Below are 11,308 nucleotides of genomic sequence, written 5' to 3'. Positions count from 1 at the left end.
TCTAATTGTAAACAATTAAAATAATAATAGTAATAATATGCTAATTGATCAAATAAAAATCGATTTTTATTTGGAAATAATTGGTATTGTTCAATTGAGACTGAATGTAAGCTTTAACATGCGGTTTTTTAAAAGTTTAATAAAGTTTTTCCCCATAGCTATTCAGAACAATTGTATTCTTATCACGAACAATTGTAAATAATACTAATAACATCAGTATTAGGCTATAATAATAATCTATTTTTCAAATGCAATTGAAAGTAGCTGAATAAGTTACCTGGATAAGTTATCTGGATAATTTGTTCATTTTTCGTTCATTTACCTGCCATTTAAACACTTTTAGGCTACTTTATAACCGTGTTTGAGTAGCCATTCGGAATCTTATTAGAACAGATTTTAAAAAATATATCCTAATATAGGCTATGTCAATATGTTTTTCGACCTGAAAATAGTTTTCTGTAGCTAATTCACGAAAAATAGCGATTAAGCTACATAAAATGCCAATACTCTAAATTGTTTCTGAATCGAAAGTCCTTCTTGAGGTTTTTTTTTTTTTTTTAAGCATGTATTTACAGTTTAGTGAAAAGATGGGTGAATCAAAGGTGCTGACCGAGGGAGAGGGAAGACACGGGTGAACAGCTAAAAAATTCTAGAGAGACTATAAGTGAAGCCCCAGAACGGTGCTCGCCGCTCAAGACCTGCGCGTGACCCCGGCGAGATGGAAGCCCGTCCGCAGCTCCTGACAAGCTGACCTGCCTATTTCGAGTATTAATTTGGGCCTGAACTCTGGGTGAACCGAGGCCAGGGGAGAACAGGGGATGTTTGAGGCAGGGCCCAGGGCAAACCTGTCCGCCTGAGCAAATATTGGGGTAGTCCGTCAGAGGGTCGTGGATGAAATGGAACTGTCAAGCCCGCGTAAACTTTGGGGAAGAGGTGAGGCCACAAGAGAGAGAGAACAAGGGGGGAAAAGTTAGGCAAACTCGTTTCCTTAAATGTTCGAAAAACGACCCCCAAACCTTTCCGACCCCCCTCCACTAGTTCTCTTCAGCACTTGTCAGCACCCTCCAGCTCAGAGTTCATTCACCCAGTTCTTTCACCGGAGTTTGCCCTCTCTCGCTCACCTGCTTTGCTGTGCTTGTGTTTTTGAGGTGGCACAAAAGTAAACCGAGAGTTCCTCAAGTCTGATGAGTATAATTTGAACGAAAGTCTGGCTATAAAAGACATGATAAAAAGCAGATGGTTATGTGATGCTCAAAGAGAATTTTTTTTTTTTAATTTTTTTTTATATACAATCAGCACTGACTCGAAATTAGGTTATACCCATTAATAAAGAATAATGTCCAGTCTTCGTGACAGTGCTAAACAAATCCTGTGGATACTGTATAATTTGCAAGAGGCAACAAGTCTACACATATCTCAATAGCCTACATATTAAGTAGCCCTATTAATATGAGGGATTAAAAATTATAGTTAGTCTAACAAAAAAACGACTGAAACGAATCGACTGTGTAATTAAAACACTTTGCTTTTGTTCATTTTTTGAGAATGTTATAGGTTACAAGCATTTTGCTTTTCAAATGTTTGTTAATGTATTCTTGCTATGGGACATTGAAGTCATACACTCGTCTATTTGCAGGGTTTTTTTTTTTTTTTTTTTTTTTTTTTGGGTAAAGAGTTCAGGTAAAGTTAACGGTGACCTCTATTTAAACCCCCTACTGTAAGCATTACTTTACGTTTCAATGCAGAGCAGGGAGGTTGACCGCGGGGGTAGCGGCCGGATCAAAGGCCCGTTCAGGGGGCTACAGGACAAACGTCCTGAACAGCGTGAGTGAAATCTGTACCAGCAGATGGTCCAGAGCCAATCTTACAGAGCAATAGCTGTATCGTCTTTATTTCCTCTGTGTTGATATATGTTGAGCCAACTCGTTATGATTGTGTAGGCTATATATTTTGTAGACAAGCTAAACATTAGCTCATAAAATACAAAAAGGAAAAGTGTCTTTATTTCGTAATATTAAGGATATTGTGAATCGTATGTGGCAGAAACTATTCTATTGATATTATATCTAGTAATCAAATATGATTATATGTTTTTTAACATTTCTTTAGCGTTGTTGCAGGAGTCAGTCTGTTGTCTTTCTTGCCACAAACACTCTGCGTTTCATTAACGGAAGCACCCAGTGAGCTGGTGTGCGTGAATGCCACTGCAACCCGGCATTTTCTTCCTCTGAAGTGGACCTAATGCTACCACCTATTGCAAAAAACAAACTTGTCTGTCATCATGGCACAAGTTTAATTCTTACCGATTTTTTTTTTTTTTTTTTTTTTTTTTTAGTGACTTTAATGTCTTAATGTCTTTGTCAATTACAATAATATTTCAGCAACCCATTTGGAGAGCTATAATGTGAATTGTCGAAGTCGATATTTTTTCCCTTTTAAGAATGCTTAATTTGTTGCTAAGCCCTCGTGAATGATAATTAAATGCTTGTAAACGACTATTTTTATGGTTTTGAAAGTGTTCAATGTTTTAGGCAAGTAAGATGTCAATTAATTAAAAAACTCAATAACTAAAATGCGCCACCCACAATTCTGTTCCGTTTCTTGAAAGCATGTCTTTCTTTTAATTTGCTCAGGCCCAGTGCTATTTGTGCCACCCCTAAAGCACTCATGAGCGAGCCTGTTTGTATGTTTAGATATCCCAGAAGCGCAATGAGGTAAAAAGGTCATCGTGAACCACCCTGATTGCTCACCAACATTCCGTTCCGTGCCGTGCTCCGAGCATCCTATAACACTACTGACTGGTGTTCGCTTTCTCACCCTCCAAGTGAGGAGAAGGGCTGTTAAACCCATGTCATCAATTACTCCTACTTTTTTTTTTTCTAGTATGTTAATTTTTATATTTTATTATTTACACACGCATAGGCTACATATGCAATCTAGAGACTGGTTCAGTAAAATATTGTTTTTATTTGAGGTAGATAAAGAACTGACAGAAACATTTGATTGAGACATTTAGATTACGGAATCATGCAGACAGTAACTAATAAAACTCAGCACGTCTGCGCATAAAAAATACTAGGCTAAAAAATCTAATTCTGTAAATGTTTTAATAAAGAAAAGTAACACCCTGCATTGTCCTTTAGTTCTACAAACGGAACGGAACTTTCCCAAGGCGCATGTCACATGTTCAATATCCAAATTTAAGTAGTAAATTAGGCCTGACTGGCAACACAGTATTAATTATTTGTCGTTGTAGTAATGGAATATCACAGTGTACATTGAGAGGGAATCGTTCACGTGTTCCTGTAAATCGTGCTGGTGTTCAGTAAAGGCATACCCTGTAAACGCATAGTGCAAGGAGTCCGAAAACCCTTATAAGCTACAATCCAGAAATGTGTACATCAAATAAATCATCATAAACGCAACAAAAACATCAATACATATTTTGACAACACAGTAAGCTCCCTGTAAAGTCAGTTAGGTTCTTTCAGAGACATGTAAACATCGTGAAAGTGCATTATTTTCATCATCTTTGTAGAAATACCCTGTATAACACACACAAACATTTCCAATGAGTTTTGGAAATTTTGTTCTAGCAAACGGTGTAATATGTCCATTGTTGTTCTAAAAGTCTCTTTGCTTTTCACTTTTTTTTTCAGTTTCCTAAAAACCAATTGTCCTATATACTAAATAACACGAGAAAGTCTTTCTGGCACATTTTGGAATGCTTAAATTAATAGACTTTACGATATATTTCGAATATGTTGTTCAATGCACCCAAAGTTATTGTCCTCGGTTAGGAATCCGGACTTGGAGAAGCTCCAGGAGATGTTGAAGTTGAGTGATCAGAGTGATCCTCGAGGTCTTTAGACGGGGTGGATGAAGCTGGGGCGAGGCCCTCCTTCTCTCGCTTCTTCTGCTTCATTCGGCGGTTCTGAAACCAAATCTTGACCTGTGTCTCGTTCAGCTCGAGCGTGGCAGCGATTTCGACTCGCCGCGCTCGCGTGAGATACTTGCTGAAGTGAAACTCTTTCTCGAGCTCTGTGAGTTGTTTGGTAGTGAAATTCGTCCGAATTGTGTTTTGCGGCCCCAGTCCGTATTCGGCCACTTTAGCTGCGAGGAAAAAGTAAAAGGATGATTACATGACTGTTTGTCAAACAACTGAACACAGATAAATTAATCATGATCATAATTAATTGCTTTATATTTATATTACAAAAAACGCCAACAACAATCAACTGTGCGGGTGCTGGTTGTTATTATCCTTAATTATATGTGACGATTTGAAACTGCAGTTCAACAAGTTATTCGGTATTGCAAACTTTGCTGACCTTACCATAATTCCCCTGTCTGTACTTATCAGTTTTGAAAGAACTCATAACGGAGTCTATGGAATACATGCAATTCAATACTCCCCAAATATGGCTTTATGACCACTCAATTTGTACAGTATGTCAAAATGGTGGCCCCTTTGCGTAAAAGTTGGTGCACTAAATCGTTGTGAGGCAAACACGACTGGGACAGGAGAGGGAAGCTTAAGAACACAATGGAGGCCAACAAAAACGAATGTTGCGCGGCGAGAACCGGGACAAGCTAAAGATAACAGTGCTATTGCATTTCCAATGGCGAACGAAAGCATGTATGTTTGATGCATTAACGCAGGGGGAGACGGGCTGAAACTGAAATGAACAGGCCCGTTTTTAAAATGCATTTCATTTTTAGATATCTTAGGTAAAAAGTATCTAATTTTGTGTATGTTATACTTTGGTTATGTAGATCTGAAAACTTGTTCGCTTTTATGTAAGGCATCATTTCTGTCGGTTTGAGTGTACAGCACTATATATTTGCTTCAAAGAGGCAATTCAATCCACCTGTTTTAGGGGGGTTCCTTTTGACTTTCATCCAATCGAATGTCTTCCCAGGTGGCGACTGATCCGTGTCAGTCTCCCTCTCTTGGGAGGCCGATAAGTCGGCATAGGTGCCTTGTGAGTAGCCTCGCTGGTGGTCCTGGCCCTCGCACCCATGATGCTGATAAGGTGCGGCTGGAACGGCTCCCTGCGCTCCGCAGTAGGCACCAGCCATGGAGCCATAGTGAGGACCGACATTTGAGGTAGAAAACCCCGATGAGTGATAATACATCCCATCCTGCTCGGGGTTTATAAAATACTGATGTTGAGCGTAGTCCGGGTTAGCGCAGGCCTGGGTCCCATAACTAGTCCCCGTGCCACCGTAGGTGACAATGCCACTCTGATGCGTTTGGTGCTGGTGATGCACGTAAACGCCGCTCTGGTGCTGATGTTGTGCTGTTGCTGGCTGGTTGCTCCCCCCTACGTAAAGTCGTCCATCAGCGTTATAGCTGTCACTTGCGTGTCCGGTGAGGAAGGGGCCCGAGAACGCTTGGTCCGTGTGGTGGTATCCAGCCTTGGGCGAGTAGGCGTTCGTCCCACGGTTACAAATTGTGTACTCTAAGAAAGAGTTCATTCTGGAATTGTCCATGCGCTATTAATGGCGGAGGGTCAACCTGAGAGATCGGGAGAGCCTCCTGTCCTGCAAGCTCGTAACAGTATGTCATGCGGAAGGGGGGAAATGCTTACCTCTTGAGTATTTGCTCGTGCTTCCCTATAACACATCTTTACCTCAGCTGCTGGTCACGTGAGACGTCACGGCGCCAATGGTGAAGGGACCTCCAGAAGTTTGTCAGCGCACGGCGACCATCCATCACGCGCTTGACATTTGCATGACAAAGCCACTTCAATCAAACTAGCCCATCAATCTGATAACAGCTAGAATATGTCAAACCCTGCGTGAAAGGCTCTCCGAATGAGAGAAAGAGAAATAAAGAAAGAACGTTTCAGACTTTTGCATTGAGATTTAGGCCTTCATCTCCTCTCATCTCTTTACTTACATCTGCATTTAGTTTCTAGTTTTAATCGCGCGAGTTTAATGAAGAATGCGTTATCTTCCTACAGTAATGTTCTGAAGTAGCCTAGGCCTGTGTGATCTCGATTGTCCTATTTAATAAGAGTAATGCTCACTGTTGCCTTTAAGACTCGCCGAACGCTGAGTTCATTATGTGTGTTTAGAACGGAAATCTGTTTAACACTCGAATTGGAAGTGACGCCACGGTTCGCAGATCAGTGCTGGTTGGCTTTGGATCCATCTAATTAAATCACTGAACTGATCTGTTACCTAAACGAAATTAGGTCGACAGCGAGCCTTCTGTTGAGTCCAAACAAGCAGGAAAGGAACGTCAACGAGTTATATTTTTCTCTCTCTCTGCCTGTGGAAACGAGTGTTGCTGCTTTGCTGGCTGGAATTGTACTCGATTTTTTTTTTTCAACTGCTGGTCAAAGTGTAGAAGATAGTATTTACAGTTTGTAACTTTAGTGTTAAAACTGTAAGATTATAAATCACGCGTTCTAAACCTAATCTCCCAAACTTTAGGGTTATACGTCAAACTAATGAGTTCGTCTGGAACATTGACTGGCGTTGGTGGACAGCAGGAGAAGAAAGAAGCTAATTATTAATTAAGATGACAATGCTGAGCAAGTCCTCCTCTTCATATAAAGCCCACGCTCAATATAGGGGGACTGAAGAAGTTCGAATATATTTGTTCATTAGTACATGGTGGTACAAGAAAGGGTAACAATATAACGCCCACAGCGATTTGTTATCTGTCGATTCACGTGCCAAGTGATTGTCTAGTTACGCAGCCCACGATTCCAAACTACTTTGAGCAGGTTTTTTTTTTTAAGTACTGTTGCTGCTCTGTCCTAAACTCAAGAGTCCTTGAGGCTTCAGGTCCCTTTGTTTTAAACGAATTCATCAGTTGATTGGTTACAGTGTTTTATACAGGCGAGTACCAACGTCATCACTAGGCGAGCAAGGCAAACATAGCCTACCAAAACAAACAGCCGTTTATGTTTCCACTTATCACAAACGAATGATTCAGATTTAACGACTCTTGCTAATGCATTTTGACGCCAAGATTTTGAAATAGATGTGAGATAAAATAATTGTGACATACAAAATATACAAGATAAAAAAACGTATAAAGGAGACTCTGTTAACAGTTGTTAAAATAGAAAAGAGGCATTAAAATGTACCAATTATATAAATAATAATTATTATTACACAGCGAAACATTGTTTAGTCTATGTTGGCAATGTTAATTTAACACTGGCAGTGTTTATTATTAGCCTATTATTACGTATAGAGTTGATACAGTATTAATAAATAAATTGTCATTAATTTAATGTATTTAATATTTAAGCAATTTAGTATTAAATCTGAACTATTATCAACTAGCCTATTTGCAAAAGCTTAAACGTTCTTCTGACGCAAAAAAAGGCGCACCCTTGCGGCTCGCTAGATGTAGGCTATTCCTGCGTAGGCTAAGTGCGTATTAAAACTCTAACCGCTATAAACTTCGCAATGGCTCCATTTGCATATAACATTTCAGTTCTGGATAATAATAAAAAAAAAACTCTGTAACTCAGGAATGTCCTTAATTTCTGTCGTTTAACTTTTATTTAGTTGTAGCATAGCCATGGCTTGGTCGAATGCACATGTCACGTGCTTAATGTGTCTGACCCGTGGAAATTGTTTGACTGAAATCACTACATTAACCAGTGAAACGTATGCAAACGTATGTCATGATACACCACCTTATGTAATGTCATGTAACAGTTGTGAATAATGTTTGTGATCATTGCTATGCTGTTTAATAGCCTACATATTTTTTCTTCCTCAATTTATACACTCTGGCAGATATTTTACTATTTTGCTAGGCAAAACCTAAAATTGCAGCATGAGAGAAATGGACCTCCCATCATAACAACCTTTGAATTTATTTATTTTTTTTTTTTTTTACTTTTTTTTTTTTTTTTTTTGCATGACCAAGTCATTAACTTGCATAATGAATGGCCCTTGAAGCCATTCAAATAGCCTATAGTTTTCTTTCTTCATTCCACACCATGTGCTCAACATTGAGAGCTTGTACATTTAGCTGCACATGTTAACCTTATAACACCACAGATGACATCTTGTTACTATAATTAATTTTACTATTTAACTTACAGTTCCTCAGCCCAGGCCTTTTAATATTCTCAGTTCTGATAGCTGGCTCATTTCCTTCACCCTCCAACCCTTCTTCAGTGTCTTCACTTGAGCAGCTGATGTGCGGTAATGCATTGACACACACTGGCTTATCAACAGCATCATTTATTCATGTAGGTGGAGATTAAGATATTTTCCATTGCACACGTAAAGTGCTTGGGTATTAAGAAAATCGCTATACAAATTAAATGATTTTACTCATGTATCCATCCTTTGAGAGGTGACACCTACCCAAAGTCAGTCATGCCCTCATTTTCATATGCTACTCAGAGGTTAAATGGGTCATCGGCTTTGTCTCCTAAATTACCCAAGTCGTTATTATAATAAACAAACTTAGGACATGCCGATTGTCTGAATTTCACTTCCAAATTATTCCAGATAATTTATCTTAATCCACTGGTGCAAACAACCAAATGGGTGATGGAGCAGTAGAAACAATGGCATCGGTTTGGTTTTTGCCAGTTTACCCGACTTAAGTGTTCAAATGAGATTGCTAGAACTCAAGCACCCTCTCCTCAACATGCATGCTATACTATACTTCTCTCTCTAGTTGTCTCGTCTGACTTACTTTCTTTTCCAATTTTTTCAAACATTCAGTGTAAATATGTGTGCGCACGTAATTTGCTAGTTCAAACATATTACAATAGCATTCAATAAATCAGATTTTTAGCAGATGCAGGCACAATTATTCATCTTAATGTCCTCTTAGACAAACTATGCAAAAGATCTGCTGACATGATTCAGATACCGTGCAATACAGGCGTATCTAGAAAGAAAAATAGGAGTTTGTGTGAATACAAGCTGTTATTCTTTGTCATTCTTTGTTATTCTAAGAAAACAGGGCCATGCAAGGTCTCCACAAAGCACAGTCTATAGGTTGACCTTGTTTAGACTGTCACAATCTGTTGTGTAAGGATATGGCCTCGTTCAGGTTAGTGTCAAATGAATGCTTACAGTCGAGCTTACGCTTACGTCTGTCTATCTATCTATCTATCTATCTATCTATCTATCTATCTATCTATCTATCTATCTATCTATCTATCTATCTATCTTCAAATATTTCTTCAACTAAGCATTTCAAGCTCATTACCACCTTAAAAAAATTCACAACCGTCTTCAATATGTTAGCATTCCATTGTAAACAATAACCCCCCCCCCCCAAAGTTATTTTTGTCTTGCATTCCAGTAAAAAAAAAAAAAAAATCAAATACATATAATTTCACTTGAGGCAGATTGTTTTTATCTTGTTTATACTTAAAACGAGTGGATAAATCTAAATAAAACAAAATACGCTGGTATTGATGAGTAATTCTCAAAAAAGAAGAAAAAAAGGGGTAAAGTTACTTTGCAAGAAACTGAAAAATATATTGTTTTAGAATTTTTAACTGGAAAATAAGTCAAAAATACTTTTTTTGTTGTTGTTGTTGTTGTTGTTGTTGTTGTTGTTGTTGTTGTTGTTTTTGTTGTTGTTGTTGTGAAGCATCCACATTATTTTTACACTTCTATGCTTTACACAACACATCTTTATACATATACTATTTAGTGTTTCTCACCATGCAGCTATGTAAAATTAACCTCTCGCTGTCAAATCTCTCACAGGGCACTCTATCTTTGTCAACTATATGCAAATCAGATGTAAACTTTCTGGCCAGGTGTTGTCATTCCAGGTGGTTGAGTAGCAAAGTGGAGGTTGCCCATGTGTGACTAAATCTTAAGTACTTTTGCTAGATATGTACACACACATTTTCATAAAGTCACTGGTTTAAAGTTTCATGTCATGGGGTCACAGACATATATGAGGTCTCATACGAGTAGCATGCATTAAACGTGCATTATCATGTTAAAGACCTCTATTCTCCTAATCAGTGTGAAGACTTTTTACATTTCTAATCTAACTTTAAATAAAGGCAAAACATTGTTTTTCAAACAATAAATTATTTAATAAATTATAAAATTCAATTTTTAGGCTCTTTAAATAGGCCTACGTTTTACAATGCAAGAAAAGGTTATGGTAGTCATATTAGCATATTAGCTGCTCGGTTATTGAGGGATGTAACATGCACTGTTCCAAAAAAGCTGTATTTGATATTTTGATGTACATGCATTACATGCTTTGATTAAAATTTTGCATCACAGGCCTGGTTTCTTGACAGCTGGGGTTTAAGGGTCAAGTGTGTAGATGGTCTATGCTGGGTCAACTGATTTTGTAGCTCACAGTACCTAAAGCTCAAGTTTGACTGTTAAAGCTATTGATAAGTCATACATGCCTCTCCTTCACAGAGTCACCACTGTTGCCATTACAAGATGAATTGGTATGTGTGGCATCCATTTATGGCTGACACCATACATGATTAATACTTGAAATGAGATAGAATATACCACCACTAAAACTATGCTCGACTGTGAGTGTTTGGCGTGCATTCAGTTACGATTTGCAAGATGTTTATATAAATATTGCACAATGTTCAGCTTCATGGAGTGGCCTAAGGGTAAGGCTGCTTACTCTGCACCTTTTGCTTTATGATGAATTGAATTTTCTATTAAAAAAAAGATCCAAAGCCCTTATCTCTCATTCAGCATGATTGATATATTCTTATCATTGCATCACTAGATTACAAACCGTCATGTTTGTATAATGTCAACAAACATCATTCAAGTCTGTTATTTACTTTGTGTGATTGGGACACTTTCAGTGGCTCATTCAGGCGAAACAAATTATGAATTTTACATGTCGTACGTAGCTAAATATGATAAGTGATGGACACTATGCTCACTGTGGGCTAAAGCACTCTGCTTCCATTCCATTGCTTTCAGGAGGTCACATGACATTCTATATGTTGTTCATTACCTCTTTACCATATTGGTTGGCTGTCTGAGCAGAAAGCCATGGAAATCGATAGGCACTCTCTGAGTGGATATTCCATCTCCCACTTTTTAGAAGAGAGTGACAATTGCATTATTGCAGTGCACTTTTCGATCCCATAGAAAAAAAGAAGCTCAAAAATAGTTTTTGCACAGTCTTTTCCACATACTTTGCAGCAAGGTTGTTATTTGATCAAAAAACAGTAAAAAAAAAAAAAGTAATATTTTGAAATATAATTACAACTTAATTAGCTTTTCTTGCAATTTTAATATTCTTCTAAATGTAATTTATTCTTGTGATAGCATAGCTGAATTTTTTAGCATAATT

At 38.0% G+C, this 11,308-nt stretch overlaps 2 protein-coding genes across 2 annotated transcripts in view; both read right to left on the bottom strand.

Moving 5' to 3' along the window:
- Positions 1 to 2,970: 2,970 nt before the first annotated feature.
- hoxb1a (homeobox B1a) lies at positions 2,971 to 6,145 on the bottom strand. Its single transcript, XM_081384676.1, has 2 exons — positions 4,872 to 6,145; positions 2,971 to 4,113 (listed from the first exon to the last, which is right to left on the bottom strand). The coding sequence occupies exons 1-2, from the start codon at positions 5,494 to 5,496 to the stop codon at positions 3,797 to 3,799; spliced, it is 942 nt and encodes a 313-aa protein (XP_081240802.1). The 5' UTR covers positions 5,497 to 6,145; the 3' UTR covers positions 2,971 to 3,796.
- The window catches only part of hoxb3a (homeobox B3a), a 72,773-nt gene continuing 65,503 nt past the window's right edge, over positions 4,039 to 11,308 (bottom strand). The window contains exon 6 of the mRNA XM_081384626.1: positions 4,039 to 4,113. The gene's annotated coding sequence lies outside the window, so the exon portion shown is untranslated. The remainder of the gene's footprint in view (positions 4,114 to 11,308) is intronic.

The sequence above is a fragment of the Scardinius erythrophthalmus genome (genome assembly GCF_964197995.2).
Source record: "Scardinius erythrophthalmus genome assembly, chromosome: 1".
NCBI lineage: Eukaryota > Metazoa > Chordata > Actinopteri > Cypriniformes > Leuciscidae > Scardinius > Scardinius erythrophthalmus.
This window is presented reverse-complemented; position numbering and strand designations above follow the sequence as displayed.